Below are 19489 nucleotides of genomic sequence, written 5' to 3'. Positions count from 1 at the left end.
ATTCTTTCATATATTCTGAGAGTGAGACAATGGAAGTAAGACTAGGTATGGAATTTAATCATCCTTTTATTCCTTACTTTTCTTATATTTCCTATCTATTGTATATGATCAATTTGTAATTGTGAAGGATTTAAGCTTAAGGCTAGTTGTACACATTTTTCATTTTTCATGCATTTATATAGACTTTGAAGTGAGTCGGATCATGGCCTGGGATACAACAGGCTAGCTCCATTGGTAGGATGGTGTTGTTCTGTTCAAAGAGAAGAATAAGAAAACATCTACTCAGTTTTGAATGATCGCATAAGAACAGATTGGTGTGTTTCTTTATAATGATTGGATCCCCATTAGTGCCTAGGGCTATGGATAGTTCTGTCACAAATGATTTCTCAAACAAATCAAGAGAAAGGGATTTGCATTGAAAATCTCATCGAGGAATGATTATTCAAAATATTTTCTCACTAACATGAGAATTAAATATGATTCTATATTTCCTCTCGTCCACTCGTATCGGGAATCACAATGCAGGGCAGAATACTCCCGGAAGCTCAGATTAGGGAAAGAAGCAATGAAACAATAATAATATAGTACTATTGAGATTATTAAAAAATAGCATTGAAATTAGCAAAGCAGGTTATCAAAACCTGGTCAATAGAATTAGACCCTCTCAATTTCTTACAAAATTGATGAAGTCAAACTTGGGGGAAAATGAGCACAACATGTGAGATCTACACAGGTTGCGATGTTCATTATTTAAGTAAATTTCATGTACTTCGTATTTATCACTTCTCAAGATTGATAGAGTTAATTCAAATATCTAATCTTTAGTCATCATGTTCTATTTCTAGGGTTAGATGGCCTTTGCCACAATTGGACTCCGCACAAGATGCTTCCCGTCAGACCATATCAGCTTCCCAAACACATGGTTCTTTGCTGTTGTGTGTTCCTCAACCTTCATGATCACTTTAAAGCTCTTTTCTTCACCAAACCTTTTGAATTTCAAGACATTAGGCTTCACAGAAATGGAAATCCCACGTGGATTGTGAACGTGAGCCACATAAGTTGCTGGAGTGCCAACATTTTTTAGGGTCCTTGTGATTGTAGCAGACCGATTAAGATTAGGGACTGTAATGGAAGGATGGTTGAGGTTAAGGATACTTGAGCCTTGCTTGTGGCATTTATAATAATGACCTTGAGTGAAGGTTAAGAGTTGTGAGGCATTGTAACCCAATGCACATAGGAAGTTTAAGTAATCATTGATTGTTGCATCGTAAACAAGGCCCGGATCCATTGCTCTGTTGGGGTCAATATGACCTGCTCCATAACTGAATGGTGTTGCCTGGCCGTTAGAAGCATTAAGCAGTGGCTCCACCTCGTTATCATATGTTGAAGCTGAAAATAGCAAGTAAAACTATCATGTGAGCTTGAATTGGATGTGGTATTAGGAGTAAGTCCAAAGGCAATTATGAATTCTTTAGTGTGCTTTGTCTGTAATATCGTTATCATGTTGACTTTGTTGCCAGATAGAATGATCCGACTTAATATGAAATTGATGTGACTGTTCAGTTGTTTGTGAAAAACGCCATAACGGAGCAATAAAAGAGTTCGGTGCTGCATCAAGGGGTATAAAACTTTATCAAAATATGTTTCCATAACAAATGAACACAATAAAAAACAAATCATCTTCAAATTGAGCTATATCACCTATTTCTGTTAATTATGTTTGTAATCAGACATAATTAAAATGAAACGATTAAACTTTGGAGTACCAAAATCTTAATCCGCTCTTTTGAACTTTCAAGAGCTTCAGGATTTAAACTGATCAGGTATGTGCGTGCATTTTGAAAATATCAAGGAATGTATTCACTTTAATTTTTCAATTATTATGACAGAAACTGGTACGAGTAGAAGGATTTTTTTTTTTTTTTAAATTTTGCCGCTCAAGAGTAAAAGGGATTAACTATAAAGAAGCTAAAGAACTTCTCACCAGTAGTCATGATTGCAGATTTAATAGCAGCAGGAGTCCATGAAGGATAAAGGCCTCTCAAGAGGCCGACAATGCCTGAAACATGAGGACATGACATTGAAGTGCCTGAGCCTGAATTATATGGAATTCTTCTTGTGTCAAACGGTTGGTTTGTTGGCCCTGCGGCTTCTGTGTAGGCTGCTATAACTGAAACTCCAGGTGCAGTTATATCAGGCTGCGAAATTGAGACAAGTGTTAGTTGAACTTCTCGCACAAGACATGAAGGAAAGGCGCCTGCATTCTTTGCATTGAATAAGTAAATATATTGTGTATAAGGAAGAGATAAGACAGAGTTAATCTTGAAAGAGATGAAGTAAAGCACTAAAGCCTACATATGCTTTCAATTTTTATGTCATTTTCTCTTCTAAATATACAATACATTACTCATGATGATCTTAATGAGGGAAAAGAGCTTGCTTTTTTCCCTTTTTTGGTTTCCTCCTTTGCATACCTTTAGGATTTCTGGTATAACAGGATTTGGTCCTTTTGATGAAAATGCTGCCATGAAGGGGGCTGGCTTCGTATGCAACTTTGTTGTTGGGTGCGTAATGTAAGCCACTGGGGACCTAGCAATAATTATACAAAGTGGAGTTTAAGTTGACGTTAAAATTATAGAAGTTAAATTATTCTCTTAATCTTTGTAATTTTATTTAATAGTTAACTTCCATTGTTAAACTTCTGACAATAATTTCATTGAGTTTATAAATCTAAATACTATCATATATTATTTCAATACTTCAAAGTGAGACCCACAACTTAAGAAGCCTACATAATGTTTTTTCAAAATGAACACGTGTCAATGATAGATATCTTACTTGGTCGATTTGACGTATTTAAAAATTGAAATGCCATCAGTGTAATTGACATGAGAAGCAGGGAGTACATGGGGATCAGCCATTATTTCATTGCCACTAATCTTATCGTTTGCAAGAACCATTCCAACAGCACCTGCAAGTAAAGCTTGCTCTCCTTTGTCCACCCTTGCATTTTCTCCTCTCAGACATACCACTATCTTCCCCTTCGCCTTTTTCGGATCTAGTGTTCCATTCTGGCACAACCTCCTGCATTCATCTCTCCATATGAATTGTTATCTTCATCATTTAAACACAATTCATTTCAATTGCAATTTAATAATGTGGAGTGAGAATGTCCTTTTGATCTTTTGAAGAGAATCTGCTGTCAGTAATTATATTGAAGCTATTAATTTATAACAAAATAAATTCTTCTCAAATTACTTCAGAGGAAGCTCAAAGAGCGAAAGACAAAAAGAAACGAGATTTCCTTTTACCCTATATGCATCTACATTATCTCTCTGTTTACCAAACCCCCCCCCCCCCAAAAAAAAGAAAAGAAAAAGAAAACTTCCTGTAAAGTTAACTTCATACACAATATGTAAAAATAGACCCATGGTTTAACATGAAATTGATAGTGTTTTTATATACCCGATTATAGAAAGCTTGCTGTCACAAAACACTTAAATCATATTTATTTGTTATAGCTACTTGACTACATCGAGTGATATAATGCTCAATCATGACATGTTTCTTCAGTAACTGGCCATTTGATATTGCTAGGAAACCATTCTTGAGGTACCTCAAGAATAGTTTTCCCTTGTTAATTGTCCCGTAGCCAAAAGCCTTGCACCGAAAACCACCAAAATAACATGGTGATTTGACTACTTCAAATGAAACAGTGATCTATCATAGCGCTTTTTGACTAACAAATGAACGTGAAGACTACAGTATTTTAGGCCACCAATCTCCTAATTCTTAAAGACAAAAGATTGAACCAAAATGGGGTGGTCAAATTTTGAGAGATGAAATAAATACAATGATGTATCCTTCAAAGATGAAAATGTGATTTCACCCGAAATCATATAATAGCGATGAGCAAGACCAGAATGGAATTCAATTATTATATTTGTACTTACGCGTCCTCAGCATTTGCTGTAGGCTTTTTAGCATCGAGACCAGTGATCACTGGGTATAAGTTGGGCCGCAACCTTGCAGCTGACAAGCTTTCTCCCTTCAATACAAACGTTCGGTATTAGCCGCCTAACATTCTTCCACAAAACAGTAAAACAGTATTTTCAATAGATCATGCCAGACTTTTCAGCGCAAAGACTAGATCAGCTACGGGTCTATCTCGTGGGAGGAAAATCCAACAGAAACATGTTGGAATAATTAGTGAACTATTGGAATAAGTATACCTTCAAAATTAAAATTAGTTTAATAACCTAAAAAATGAAATGACTGAAGACTCAAAATGTGAGAATGATTAGGCAAGAGGTGAATGAACCTTGAAGGTGAGGTTGTTGCCAAGAGTGACGTAAGCTGGGAACTGTCTATCCATGGTGCTGGCAGCGACGGTGAGGAACCACGGTGCGAGGTTCTCTACGGTAGCATCGTCTGGTCCACTGTTTCCGGCGGAACACACCACGGAAATGCCTCGCTTGGCCGCATGAAATGACCCAATGGCAACGCCGTCGTTGAACAGTTCGGAGGACGCTCCTCCCAACCAAGGAAAAAAAAACCGGACCGGACCGGCCGGTTCAACCGGAAAACCGGTGAACCGGTCCACAATCCGGTCCGGTTTAACATGAAAACCGGCCCCCTAATGAACCGGTAAGCAACCGGTAAAACCGGTATTTAACCGGTCAACCGCCCGGTTTGGGGGTTGACCGGTTATATATTTTCCCCCCCAGTTATCCAAAACGACGCGTCTACTTTTTTTAAAAAAAAAAATCAAGCGCTGTTTTTGGATTCAATTCCCTCGGTCCCTCCTTTCTCCTGGCCAAGGATACTCCTCCGGCGACGTCGAGTTCACCCCACTCTCTTCCATTCCCCAGGGCTCCTCCTTCTACGGCCTCGACTTCACAGGAATCACCCTCGCCGGCATCAAACTCCCTATCTCCGCCTCCACGTTCTCCCCCAACACGATCATCGACTCCGGCACCGTCATCACGCAGCTCCCCCTGGGGGCGTATAGTCCCCTGAGAGACGCGTTCAGGAAAGTAATGTCCAAGTACCCAAAGGCAGATCTGGTGTCGATCCTGGACACATGTTTAGTAAGTACAAAACTGTTGTTGTTCTAAAGATAACATTGTCGTTTGGCGGTGGGGTGAACGTAGAGTTGGAGGCAACTATACGTAGTGAGGGAAACACAAGTGTGTTTGGCTTTTTCTTCGAATCAAGATTCAAGCGGTGTGACCATTCTTGGAAATATCCAACAAAAAACATCGGAGGTGGTGTACGATGTTGGGGCTGGTAAGGTTGGCTTTAGAGTAGGTGCTTGCACATAAATAATTAATTAAAAATATATTTAATTAGTAGATATGATCTTAAACTATTTTGTAACTTCTTATCTTTTTTTTTGACTAACTATTATTTATGAATTTTGTTCTATTTTAATGTTATGAATTAAATTATATTATTTTAATATGACCGGTTCGACCCCGGTCTGACCTCTGGTCCGACCAGTAACCCTTAACCCACTGTCTCGACCGGTTGAATTCCCGGTCCGGTTTTTTGTTCCTTGCTCCCAACGACACCGATATGACGTCGACGCCGTCCTCAATTGCCGCGTCGAAGGCTCCCAATATATCTGCATCGAAGCACTCGCTACCATTGATCGGAGGCCAGCACACCTTTTTCCCATTGAATCGTCGGAATGTTGATTAAGCTCAAGCGAATCGAAGAGGCAGAATAAAACAAATCAAAATAAATTAAATATGACTAATTGGTTAATCATTAGAACCTTGTAAGCTGCAACGCGGGCTCTCGGCGAGCCACCCTTGGCAGAACCAAGGCCTTGGCCGTAGACACTGACGTCGGCGACGAAGTTGCCGGCGGCGGTAGATAAGGTGTGAGAGCCGTGACCCTCCTTGTCACGTGGCGTGTCAAACGATGCGTTTAATTTTCCCGCCACTGATGCGTACCCGTGGTTGAAGTACCTTGCTCCTATTAGCTTCCTGCCACCATAAAATTATTAATTTATATATAATGCCATTTCTATAAAATCAAGAACAAAACAAATCTGAAAATTATCAAGCCCTTGATCTAAAACCTGAGATTCTCTAAATTAAGTTAATTTTAAATGAAATGTGATTAATGTAGCACTTTTTTTTAATGATATCCAGCGTCTTGCTTTTATATTTTGGTGTTAGACATTCAGCACCTTAAAATTTATGGTGTTGAATGTAACTTAAAAAATAATATCAGTGTGATGGGCACCTTTAGGCTGATTAAACAATCAAAATTTATCAAAAATAGATGTCGTATTTTTGTTGAGGTGCCTGATTAAACAATCAAAATTTATCCAAAATAGATGGCATATTTTTGTTGAAGTCCAAAGTGGCATTGATTTGGTTGGAAAACTATAGTACTCTCTTTGCTCTTAGATGTAAAAAATTAAATAATTAATTTAGTAATATTAAAAAAATAGTTAAATTAATTATTAATAAAAAATATATTTTGTTTTTTCTAAAATATCCTCTTTAATAATTTGTTTTGAAACTTCCACATAATGTAAACCCTCTTAATATATACAATTAATAAGAATAGTTTTTAAAAAATTATAAATTTAATAAATAAAATGAATTAGAGTGTTATATTTAAAATTAAAATAAATCTTCTAACTAACTGTTATACTTAGAAGCATGAAGAGTATATTAATTGAAAGCAATGAAGTTGAGGATTTGAGAAATATTGCGTGGAAGTTAAAAAAAAAGTTAGGTTTAACAGAAAGAATTAGTCATCCACAACATGATGAATTTAAATTTGAATGTCCGCTAAGAGAGGTGTTCATATTTAGTACTCGACAATGAATAGGATTGTCTCTAATAAAAAACATAGCTCTGTCTAATAAGAAAAACAAAACGAAAAAGAAGAAGAAAGAAAAGAAGGAGGGGGAACCTGTTGCAGCGAAAAGTAGGATCAGATTGGTTCTGGCAGATACCTCTCCACTTGGAGGGAATTGGTCCATAGCCTTCATCACTGAAGCTCTTTGATTCTGGCCACACTCCTATTCATTCCCAATAATATCCAAGTTAGCTTGCACAGTTCATAACCACCACAGAACCAACTCATTCGTTATTCTCTTCTCATCCATTCATGTATCCTCCTTTTCTTTGTTCTCACTTTCACAGTCATTCTCTTATCCCATTTGGATTCCAATGGACCAATTCATTAATTTTAGGTCCACATTATATACCCCACCTTTTAAGAAAAAAAAATTGGAAAAAAAATGACATTCGAGTGTCTTATAAGAGAATTATTGGCACTTTGATATTTTGGGCAAAGTCCCTTGGACTTGATGGCATACTATGCCCCTCTAGCTTTGAGAAGGTCCTGCGTTTACCTTCTGAGAGTGTGTGTATTGGAGAGCCGGGGCCCTTCATGATATATTATAAAAACACTTTTTAAAAATATTTTTTCACAAATCGAGACAAACTCTTTCACATATTTATTTTAAGGGGCGTTTGGCATAATACAAAAGTACTTCTAAAAAGTATTTTTTCATAAATCAAGATAAACTTTTTTACCTATTTATTTTGTATACCGTAAAATCACATTTGAAACTATGATTTGGTTTTCATCCAAACACTTTTAATCACTTTTAAAATCATGGTTTTATTTCCATCTAAACACCACCTAAAATTCCCTATATTCAATTATTCATGCATTTGAGGCACTATCCAGAGAGCATGATCAAAAGAATGTAAATATGCTTGGAATCAATATCTCATCATCCCTAGAATCTTCTGTTTCCCATGTCCATACAAAATTTAATCAGGATCTCTCACTTCTACTCTCTTATTGGATTCCATTGCACCATTCTACCAAAAACATTATTCTTGTGCATAAAAGCAACATCTCATTGTTACAATTATATTTCTTTTACATTTATCTCTCTTCAAATGTACTATAAATATTTGCTTCTGTGAATGTAGATAATTCAGACACAGGCTCCACTCTTTGTTCCCTCTCATTCTTGACAGATTTCAACAGTTCAAATCTAATATTTTAAGTTGAAAACAAAAGTAAAATTGAATTGTTGCAGTTTAACGTGGATGGCTTATAAATTGTGCAAGAGAAAACACGAAAGGAGATAGCAAGAGAGAAGTTGGAATTTCCAAAACAAACCACCACTAAGTAAAGACTCTATAATGGTTTTGATATAACATTTTTGACACACTAACATTAAGCAACAAAGTTATTTCCACTATGAAAGTGCGCCATCATTTATCACATACTAATTCATTTTTCAACCTTATAATCAAACTTATCCAACCACAAAATATCAATTTTGGTGGGCAGACATCATATATATCCCTTCTAATTCTAAATATAAGAATTAATAAAAGAATTTATCTTGACCATAGATGTCATTTTACAATCTACTTTATCTCTTTTTTTCTCTGAACTCCCTGTATTAATTTTTCATTAAGAAAATAGTATACAATGCAAGTAATTAAAAGGAGTACTATGAAAAATCAATACACATTTTCCATAAATAATTAACTTAACTAATTTTTCTTAACATATAAGAATTAGTTACTTAAATAAATTTTTTCAAGACTCGCTCTTTTTTTCCTATACTTTTCTACATTACTTGAATTAGCCAATAACGTTGTAGAAACTTCCATATTTAAAATCATTTCAAGCTGATTTTTTTTTTGGAAGGGTAAATATAATATATTATGAACTACTTGTGTATCTTTGACTGCATGCCAGTTATTTTAATATTCAACACCCATTAATCCAATCTTTCTAGTAACTTTTTAGGTATTTCCAACAGCTGAATATTCAACTTTAGGGCATAGGCATTAGAAAAGTAGATTTTCCTATGTATAATTAGTCAATAAAAGAAAAAAAATTGTCCATGCTTTAGTTATTGAATCATATTAAACAAATATTACAATTCATTCTTTTTTTTAATACAATATTATAATTTATTCTGAATAGACCATGAGAAAGACATATAATTGGGTCTTTCTATAAGGGGTCTTATATAAATAAATAATACCATTTCTTTTTAATGTGATGTATGAATATAGACAAACAAGTATAGCAGAAGAACCGGTCATAACAAACCATTAGTGGGGACTACATTTGAAATTGAAGTAAAAGAAGACAACAACCTCAATGAGATTAACTTTTTTTTTTTGAAGATGTCACGAAGTTCTACATGCGAGAATCGGTTGGATTATTAAATAATAAATTAGAAAATTAATATAATGAGATAACTTTCTTTTTAATGATTCCGTTCACGTATGTACTTATGAGTCAACGATCTAGTTTCAAAACACTACGATTCAATCACATGAAAATAATCAATTGCACGTTCGAGATGATGGCCCCGCTATATTTATACTATTAGACTAATCCAATTCTGACCCTTTTGATATTTGAAATATCTCTTTTGAACCCGAAAAATAAAAGGGAATTTTGGTTAAAAATAGTTTGGAAATTTTATTGGCTAAAGGTAGTGGTGCAACTCATTTTTAATAATGCAATTTTACTTGGTTTATGTACAATTTATTTTTAACTATATATATGTATATTCGTAACAGAGGTCATTTGCACAAAACTGAAAATATGTTATACACAACTGGTTTTTTTGGAAAAAAAAAACCCACTCAAATTCAAATCTTTTTAATCAATGAAATCTTTCAAACAAATGCTTTTAATTGATTTTCTCAAAAAGTTAAACTAAGTATCCTCTGATTCTATTTTTATAGGCAGAAAGAGAAGAAATTTTCTTATCCTATTTATCTGACAGAGATAAATTTTTCATATAAATATACAATTTTAATTTTAATTTATTATTTGTTATTATGTTGACTTTGCTTTCATATGTATAATACCTATTAAATAGAGATAAAGTTGAAAAGTTGTTAAATTTTAAATTAGAGTTAATAAAATTTTAAATTTTTTTAAGCCCAAATGACTTATAAATGGGATCATAGTAGATACTAGTGGTAGCAATAGGAGGCTGTGAAGTCAACCCTCCTTGTAAGTATGTCCATATAATATATGTGAAAATTTTTAATATTTATTTTAAAAAAAATTCAAATCATGTTAGATAACTGAGGGAACTCACCTGTATCGAGGTTGGCTATAATCACGTCTTCACCAAATCTGGCTTTGTTCCATAATGAGCTGGAAGGTATCACTCCATTCTGTTCTAATCCAAGGAAATCCCATGACCTTGTGGTGTGTAGTTTCCTTCCCCTGTTCATGAACACCGACAACACTCTGGGATGCCCTGTTTTGCCCGCCGAAAAAGAAAATGCCTCAGAAAACGAAAGAAACAGAGAGAAGATAATAATAAAACCACAAGGCTCTGTTTCTCACTCGCTATCTCCTCTGCCACATCTTGTTCCAGAGTCGCAGCAAAACCGTTTATATGCCTCGTGTATGAGTAAAAGATCGATTCTTTTGCTGTATCAGAACTACAATGGAAGCAAAATCAAGCATGTTAACGTTTGACCATATATATATACACGCATATGTTTAGTTCAGATATGAATCTTATAAGCATACCTTCCCAGGAAAGATCCCAGAAACTCATAGTGGGAGTTTCTGACATTAAAATCAGTAGAAGACAAGTCTGGATCATGAGAGTGGGATCCCAAGTAGACGATATATGACTACAACCACCACCAGAAAGATTAAAGATGTTTCACATGTAACAAATCAAAGAGAAGAACTAGTTTTGTTTCACATGTAACAAATCAAAGAGAAGAACTAGTTTTGTTTGGATTTTCAGAGCTGAGATTGATGCTTATTTACCATTTTCTCAGCAAAACAGGGAGCTTGCAGAAGACAGATGAGCAGGATTTGAAGAAGAAAGTGATGATGAGAGGCAGAGGAGCTCATTGGTTTCCTCATTCTGCTTAATGCCTTCGCCTGTCTTCAACTTTGGCCTAGTAGAGCTCTTATATATAGATTATAAGTAGGGCAGACCCATATAAGGAATCATACATTTTAAATCAGGACAAACAAAAAGGGAAATATACTTCAACAGTTTTAGTCACAAGAATGAAATCCTAATGCATCATCTTGTTGATGTTGATGTAGATGGTTTACGGGATCAAAAACACATAAAAATGCTTGTTGGCTTGGGAGCTGTTTGGCTATTGCCAAAATCACTTCCTAAAAACATTTTTTTGTAAAACAAGACAAATTCTTCCAGATATCTACTTCGTAAACATAAAAACACTTTTGAAATCATAGTTTGGTTTCTATCCAAACACTTCCTTAAATGATTCTGTAGTTGTTCTTTAGATTATTATTACCAGTGGAATTTTACATGTGTAATATCTTATTTGACTCTAGTTTAAATTAGTTGGAGTTCAATATTACTTTTGAAAGACCTTTCTAATTGCTATATCTTTAAAAGAGAAAAAAAAAATCTTCTTAATGTTTGTGAATATGAAAAATTGCTTGGAAAGTCCCTTATTACAGAATCTTTTTTATTTAAAAATACCTTAAATTTCTTTAAGAGTAAATTTGTTCAAGGATCAAGATATAACTTATTTTCAGTTGTGTGCATAATGAAAGACATTTGCATATAATTAAAAATATGTGTATACAACTGAAAGAAGAGTTGCACTCGCCGAAAAAAATTATATATACATATGTATATGTGTATGGATAAAAGAGTTACATTCGCTTAAGGAAGGACGGCCTTAGCACCTCATATTCTAATAATTTGTTTTGGCTGTGAACAGGTTATGGTTTTTGCCTTGAGATAAACAAAGAAAAAATAATTATAAGGTGATGATTCTTAAGGGGTCAAATTGGCACTTGATTAATAATTGTAGGGCTATTTGAATTGTAATTTGTATGAAACAATGAAAATGTCAAATCCACAGTGACTGGGGACCATAAAGAGAAATTTTTTTTGGATGTAATTGCACGTTTGAATGAGAATCTACACCACCGTGGGACAAATGCCACACATTTCATGGCATGATTGATTGTCTTGATAGATAAGTACAACAAAATTACAACTATATAATTTTATAAAATTTATTATGTTAGGAGATTTAAAAATTAAAATAATGTCTCTTGAAGACGAGAGCTACCATTTTTTAATGTGTCCATTTCACATCCAATATTATCAAATGATAGTTAAACAACATAAGGTCGAAACAAAAAAACAAAAGTAGCTCATCCCATATAATCTTTTATATCTTCAAGATTCAAGCCTGCATTATATAATAGATACAGATATTATATTTATCATAATTTTTTCTTACTTTATATATTGGACCTAAGAATCTAAGTCCTTCTTTCTTGCTTTTTTTTTCTTTTTCCCTCTTTAAAACCGAAGTCTTCACATGAGATGTTAAGGTCGGTATCAATTAATTGATGCTAGCTTCTTTGAATTGCACGATTTATCTATTTTAAAGAATAAAATGTAAACATTTTTATGGAAATTTTTTAAAGATTAATAATGATGACTTTAATGGCAATTTATATCCATTTGGATCCTTGATAATTTAAAGCAAAAAATTTGTTTATTCTGCATTTATATCTTAAAATGAAATTTATGATTTAGAAGAAATTGTCAAAGGTAGGTCTATTTTTGGACATAGTGAGTTAGGCTCTAACCTAATTTGTCAAGCTCGAAAAGCTTGTATATACCACTTCAACCCAAGAAGACATTATTTTAAAAAGATGTTTTTTGCAGGCATGTACAAAATTTGTGCATCATGAAAAGGGCAAAGAAATATCTCTTAGCACCATTTGTTACGTTGAAAGAATTTCAAAGAAATGAAATTGAAAAAAAAAGATTAAAAGAAATAGATTTTTGATGCAATGCATTCTTTTTTCTCCCTCTATTATATACATTTGCTAGGTAAATAAAAGTAAATGAAATCTATACGCATTAAATGATATCCATGAATGCTTTTTTTTTTTTTATATGCATATATATTCTATTGTTGGAGATAATTCTGTCCAAAATATGATCGAGCACGGCAATTTAAATCTTAATTCACTACACATTGTGAGAAATTAACATGTTATACAACTCTCATTGAAAATGTGTTAAAATATAATGTTGAAAATGGGAACTCATAGCTAGTACAACACATTTGAAGAGCATAGAAAGGAGAGGGAGGCACATTATGGCTAGCTAAGAGAAAAATGTTCATAAAACTTGGAAAACGATAACAAAATGGTCACTCAAAATTGAATTCCATGAGATAGTTTTTTATTCCTTAGTAGATAAGAGAGAAAGAGAAAGAGTCCATCAATCTGGGGCTTATTATTATCCTTGTTCTTTTTTTGTTCTTTGTTCCTTTTCTTTTTTAAAAGTGGGAGGGAAAGAAATCACTTTTGTTTGTTTGTTTGTCTTTCTGAGAACTAGATTTTGATCGCTAAACGTATCCACACGACAAAAGGCCATACATAGTGATCCAAAAATGTTAAAACCCCTTGGAGAGGCAATTCCATTTAGTACTCATGACCAGTATAGTTTATAAATGTCATTTTGCATAACAATGTTACGAGAAAATGGTAGGTTTTTAAAACATCGTGAAATCGCAGAGGCGTCAAGCTCACTATAGTATGCCCAGTGACGCTGATTAGATACGATAAAACAAATACTTCAAAAATGTCTTAAGCAGGATTGAGAATGGAGTAAGAGGATTGAGAATTTTCAAAAACGAAGTACCGGATACAACTTAGATGATTAAGTTTTTAACAGTCACTACTACTTTTAAATATTTCTAATATAGAATATGAATATTTAAAATCCAAATTTACTGATATGATTTTTCTTAAGTGGGCAAGTCAGGATCAAACTCATAATCTGCACCATGAAAGGCCAGCATAGCACCATTAAACTAAATCTGTCTTCAATGTACTTCCTTTTATTCTATTTATAAGTCATTTCAATGCTTCATTAAAATTAAGAAAAGCATGATACCTCATTAACTCTATCATAAAATTTAACAATTTTTCAAATTTACACCCATTTAATACTTACCCTTTTCAAAAAATAACAATCCACAAATAATAAGAATTAGACAACTTGAGCCAAAAAAATCTCCTCTCCACCTTATAAACAGAACTGGATCTGGAGTATGGAGTTAGTTAGGAAGATATAAAGAGAAGAGGTAAAGTGGGGACAAGTTTGGGGAAGGCAGAACAATAACTTTGATTGGCCAAAATACATGGAGCCATGCTGTCCCAGCTGTACACATTCTCATTAGACGTGGGTGTTCCTTGTCTTTCTCATTTGCTCATACTTCGTAAACAGATTCTTTCCATCAAGCATTACGAGTACTCCTATTAATTTTGCACAAAAGATACTCTGACATCGAACTAAGTAGGATGTTAAACGGGGAATAATTCCTCCCCTTTTTCCCCTCCACAAAAACTTTTTATAGAATTGATTCTATGCTACTTTTTAAGCAACCAAAAAAACTTTTTTATTTAATCTAAATTGTTTAGATTATTTATATCTCGCTTGGTTGCAAGTCTTCCAATCTATGACTAATCCGAACCCAAGGTATTGTTGGATCCAAATTGAAGGGGGCACGCGTAAAGACCTTTTCTTTTCTTTTTTTGCATATAAACACACTTGAATGACTTTCTAAACTAGCTTCTTCAATCATGGATTTTTATAATGTTAGGTCATAGGTGTTGAGCTTGAGAAGGATTTGTTAGTTTATGCCTTTTGGGTTGGCCTAGTCTTAAGGGCCGATCAATACTATAGATGGACGTGGTCCAGTATCAGTACAACGCCTAATAATAATGGTAACTTCAAAGAGAAGAGTACCTTTTAGAGCATCCCTCTTGATGATGTATGTTTGGTCAGATCAAGGTTTAAGTAGGCAGATCAGAAAATTTTGTGGAGTTTATACTCCTGTACAGTTAATATTTTTTCACCAAGAAAGGGCACCTATTAGTACAATTTCAGACCTATCATGTGACAGATGTTGAATTTTTTCAGTACCATTAATGCTAATATAGATATCTTCTAAGTGCAATTCTACAAGCATCACATGCTAAAGACTCAACATTAAAGTCAAACAAGCAAATTTGCTTATACTTGGTTACTCTACTTTGAAATTGCTAGTAACATTTACAGAGCACATGTAAAATTTGTCTTGCGATGTCAATTATTAGGCTTTTCGAAGAACCAAGGCCAACATGTAGCAGAGAGCAGAATCAACTGATGCGAGTGCCACAATAAGCAGTGCAACAAGGACAAGAGTCAGAGTAGCAGTCCTTACCTGCAGAGTCCCACAATTCAAAATCTTCAATCAACAAATTCTCAGAAAGCAAGGCAAACTGTGGCTGTGACATGGGAATCTCCAGGATCGCAAGAAGACTCAGATCTATAATTTCACGTGTGACGACAAAGGGGAAAATACATTCTAACCCCTATATTAAAACCTAAATATATTTCTGTGCAGCTAACATTTAAAAAAAAAAAAAAAACCACACACACACACTCTTCATATTCTTTCTCACAAGATAAAAACCAAAAAACTTTAAATGGAGTGTTTTGTACTCTTTCCAAGGGATTTTTTTCCCCCCAATCACACTTGAAACTGATATAAAATATTAGGATAATAGTTAGACCTTAATTCTGAGATGTAAAACATACTTTTCCGAACTATGAACTTCTGAGACTTACCGTATTACTAAAGCTCGGCCATTCTATGTACTTCAACTGGCTCGGTTGCTCAACCAAAAATGCAAATAAAGATTTTACTCCCCTGAGATTGAACACGCAGTTACGGGGTGAATATAACTTATTTTCTATTGTATAGAAACAGAATTAGGAAACTCAATTAGATATTAATAAAAACATTATATTATTTATACTGCAGTCTCATGATAAACTTTCAAACAATACCATATCACGTCTGTGATGAGACTCAGCCAAAAAGGCTCCTGAGGGAATTCATCACCAAATCTCAATTGATCATTCTTTGCAGCAGACACCACTAGTTTGGTGCCAAAATGGCTTCTAGGAAAATATTTTATCTTTGCTCTATGAATCTGCTCACACAAAACAATATAATCTTAATGATATTGCCCCTTAAAATCACAATAAAAGAGCCACAATGTGAATGAGGAAGTTAGGAAGAGGAAGAGAGACAAGACATCATTACTGTTCTAGATGTTGAAGGAAGGGCTTTGTGGTGAACAACTCCGGTAGCAGAGTGTGCCGGAAACTTTGATAAAAACGGAATATTTTGATGAAGGAAAACTATAAAACATAACAGAAAAATGTCAAATAAAAGCAAAATCAAGCATTCATGTGCAAAATCGAAGAGTTGGAAGAAACCTGAACATTTTGCTGGCAATACAGAAGGAATCACCATCTCAGACTGAATTTTTAGCAAGCCAGAACCCACTGAATGTATGGAAATCAGCACAATGTAATAGAAATATGCAACCTCAAACAAAACTTTTCCTTCCTCAATATCTGTGCATTGCAAAGAAGAATGAAAAACATTTAACCCAAAAGTAGTCCAGGGTCTCAGAGTAAGCACGTGCGTGAGTGTGTGTACCAACTTTCAATCTTATTGGAAAAAATAAACTCAGGCCTGCAGATTTGCACAAATTAAGTAGACATAATTTATGGAAACCAAGGTAGTGCAGGATGCCTCAGTCACGCATTAAATACTATGGGATGCAATAAGTTTTGGGGGAAGGTTTTTCATCCCACCCAGGTTTCCATAATCAAAGCTTCCCCATACGATGTTCGTAGATATCAAACGAGACAAGCAGGCAAACTTGAGATCCGTACAAGCTTAGAAGAAAGACATCTTAGTCAACATAGTCATAACTTGCAGCAGACAAAATTGGGTAGAATTATGAATATGCACCAACAGGAAAGTCTAAAAGTATCCTCATAAACAATACTAGACAGAGAAGAAGCTATTTTGAGGTGACTAGCATATAAATAGTGTGAATAGCATTTTTTTGCACATGATAACATTTAACAATTTCAGGTAGCAATTGCCCTCGAGAACAAACTAAAACAATGACAATATAGATTCATATATGTAGCTGTACTCAAGCTATTCCGTGCTTAACCTAAGGACAACACACCATTTAATCTGAAAATTAACTTAACCCCAGAAAACGTTTTACAACTATTACTATCTCTCCCAAAAAACATTATTAAAAAAAATAAACTGCTCTAACATCAATGTTCAGGACTAACATAGTATCCACTCAGAGGGCACTATCGTGGTTGGAGGATTGTCCTTCGGATTGTTTGTAATTTGTTAATTTTAACAGGATTGTTTCCTTCAGGCTTTTACTTGCCTCTCCAGTCAAGAAACAATTTTAAAAAAAAAGTTTATATTTTAAGATTACATTTCTGACTGTGATAAAATTCTACAACAGGCAAGATAATGGCAGGCAATCGCTAGCAATGTCATCAACGATGCTTCCATTCAAACATCAAACTTACTATATCTGACAAATAATCACAACGGCAAGACTCCTAACAGACAATAATGGGATTTTATGTCAAACAAATAAGGGGCAACCCAGAAAAAGAACCATATAGCATGCTATAGGAGTTATGCTACTAACGAATATCTCAATATGCAAAGAAAGAGCGTCACATCGTCGACTCCGCTGTTTTTAACTTCCACAGTACTCTCATCGACCATGATTGATAACCAAATCACTTTTTAATTTTCATCAATAGCTACCATGTTCAGTCCCGCCCAAATTATCTCGAACAGATTTCTACCAAATTATCTCGAACAGATAAGAGGCGTCCAAGAAAGGAGCCTCCATTTCATAATTTGCCAGCGGGTGTTTCAACTCTATTGAGTACTATATTTGAGAAATAATATTTCAGACCGTAAAACACTTCAGAGAGATATTTTCCCGCGGGCAACCATACAGCCACTGCTAAAGTGCTCTATATTAAAAAAGACAAAAGAACGCTCTCAGAGCGCGAGATTTTAAAGACAGAGGAACCAAATCTCAATCAAAATGCTAAAGCTCAGACGCAAAATACTATGTTCAATTAAAAATAAAAAATCCGTCACGAAATCACAAAATCAATGTCAAAGTTGAGGCTCAAAATACATACCAATCACCCAGTAAGCAAGCAAAAAAAAATAGCTTCGAGAGGAGTCACAGAGCTTCCAACGAGTTCAGACAAGAGACATGGAAAGAATTACTATGCGTATCAGAGATTCCTACAAGTAGAAAAGAAGCGCGAAGCCAAGCCCGGATTCGTTGGCCGCAACGCCAGGAAATCGAAGCTCGAACTCGTGGGCTCGGGCTCCTTCCTCGACGATTGTTCTAGTTGTTTGGGTTGAGTTCGGGTCGAACTGATGAGACCGTAGGCTTCAGCCTAATACAAATATAATATTTATCAATTTTTTTTACTTACTCTTAGATACTCCTCAAGTATAATCAAGTACAAAAAAAAGAAAGAATATTAAGAAAGATAATTACGGTGTTTTAGAAAAAATATGTCGTATTTCTTATAATTAACTAACTTACCTAATTTTTTAATCTAATCAAATTAGTTAAATATGTCTTATATTAAAGATCGGATCATCTGTAAAAGCCTATCAATTTATGGGCTAGTTGTAGCCCGTTTAACATATTTATCAAATATTGATGCCGAAAATTATTAGTGTCCATTTTTTATTACCAGAATTTTTTTTGCATTACCGGAATTATTATTAGAAAAATGGCAAATAAAGATTCCTGGATATGTGAAATTGCTAAATAGGTTTCACAATATGAAAAAGGGCCTCAACAGACCTGATCCTATATTGCAAATATAAAACGATGGTGAAATATCTGAAATGTCTTTCTTTTTTTCTTTTTCTTCCTCTCCAAATTTCCTTTCCTTTCCTTCTTCTCTTCCCCTCTATCTTCGTCCTTCTCTTTCCTCTTGTTCTATCATAATTATTTGGTACGCCATATCTTCTCCAAACTTATGATTGGAACAAGTATAATGATTGTATTTTGGTGGCCAAATCAATTAAGGTGTGGAATGCGAGGAACAAACAAGCTCCAATTACAATGCTAAATGGGCATGGCTATGTGGTAAAGTGAATAAAGTTCTCCCTTTATATGTAGAATTTGATGGTTTCTTGTTCATATGATATGACTGTTTGCATTTGGGATTTTATGGTTGAGGATGCACTTGTGAGTTGATATGATCATTGAAGTGCATTTTACTGGTGGTGTTGATATGAACATGCTTCTTGAAGGGCTCATGACAGTTCTAATGCTGTAGTTTTATATATTGAGAAGAAATGAGAGGTGAAGTTGATGATGAAAGATGTTATTTAGAGGAAGTTGTTGTTAGTTTGAGGTGCACTTATCACTGAATCTTGCAAAAACTGGTTGCTGTCAAAGCACCTCTATTTTTTTGTTATTTGACTTACCATTATTGTAATTTTGCTTGTTAGTGTTGTAACTATGTAATGTGAAAATAATGGCA

At 34.4% G+C, this 19489-nt stretch overlaps 2 protein-coding genes across 2 annotated transcripts; both read right to left on the bottom strand.

Moving 5' to 3' along the window:
• Positions 1-596: 596 nt before the first annotated feature.
• On the bottom strand, positions 597-10933 carry LOC114734949 (subtilisin-like protease SBT5.3). The gene is made up of 13 exons (XM_028922595.1): positions 10819-10933; positions 10570-10676; positions 10381-10478; positions 10127-10291; positions 6937-7045; positions 5780-5993; positions 5569-5669; positions 4322-4541; positions 3954-4048; positions 2839-3084; positions 2475-2589; positions 1985-2198; positions 597-1389 (listed from the first exon to the last, which is right to left on the bottom strand). The coding sequence occupies exons 1-13, from the start codon at positions 10915-10917 to the stop codon at positions 848-850; spliced, it is 2325 nt and encodes a 774-aa protein (XP_028778428.1). The 5' UTR covers positions 10918-10933; the 3' UTR covers positions 597-847.
• Positions 10934-14867: 3934 nt separating this feature from the next.
• LOC114734952 (uncharacterized) lies at positions 14868-18314 on the bottom strand. Its single transcript, XM_028922599.1, has 6 exons — positions 18207-18314; positions 16343-16483; positions 16167-16264; positions 15908-16053; positions 15686-15767; positions 14868-15278 (listed from the first exon to the last, which is right to left on the bottom strand). Exons 2-6 carry the CDS (start codon positions 16377-16379, stop codon positions 15168-15170), a joined length of 474 nt encoding a protein of 157 aa, XP_028778432.1. The 5' UTR covers positions 16380-16483; positions 18207-18314; the 3' UTR covers positions 14868-15167.
• Between the last annotated feature and the right edge of the window lie 1175 nt (positions 18315-19489).

The sequence above is a fragment of the Neltuma alba genome, unplaced genomic scaffold, assembly GCF_004799145.2.
Source record: "Neltuma alba isolate B1F8T4 unplaced genomic scaffold, ASM479914v2 tig00013164_pilon, whole genome shotgun sequence".
Taxonomy (NCBI): Eukaryota; Viridiplantae; Streptophyta; class Magnoliopsida; order Fabales; family Fabaceae; genus Neltuma; species Neltuma alba.
The sequence above is the reverse complement of the archived record's forward strand: the minus strand, read 5'-3'. Positions and strand labels throughout refer to the sequence as shown.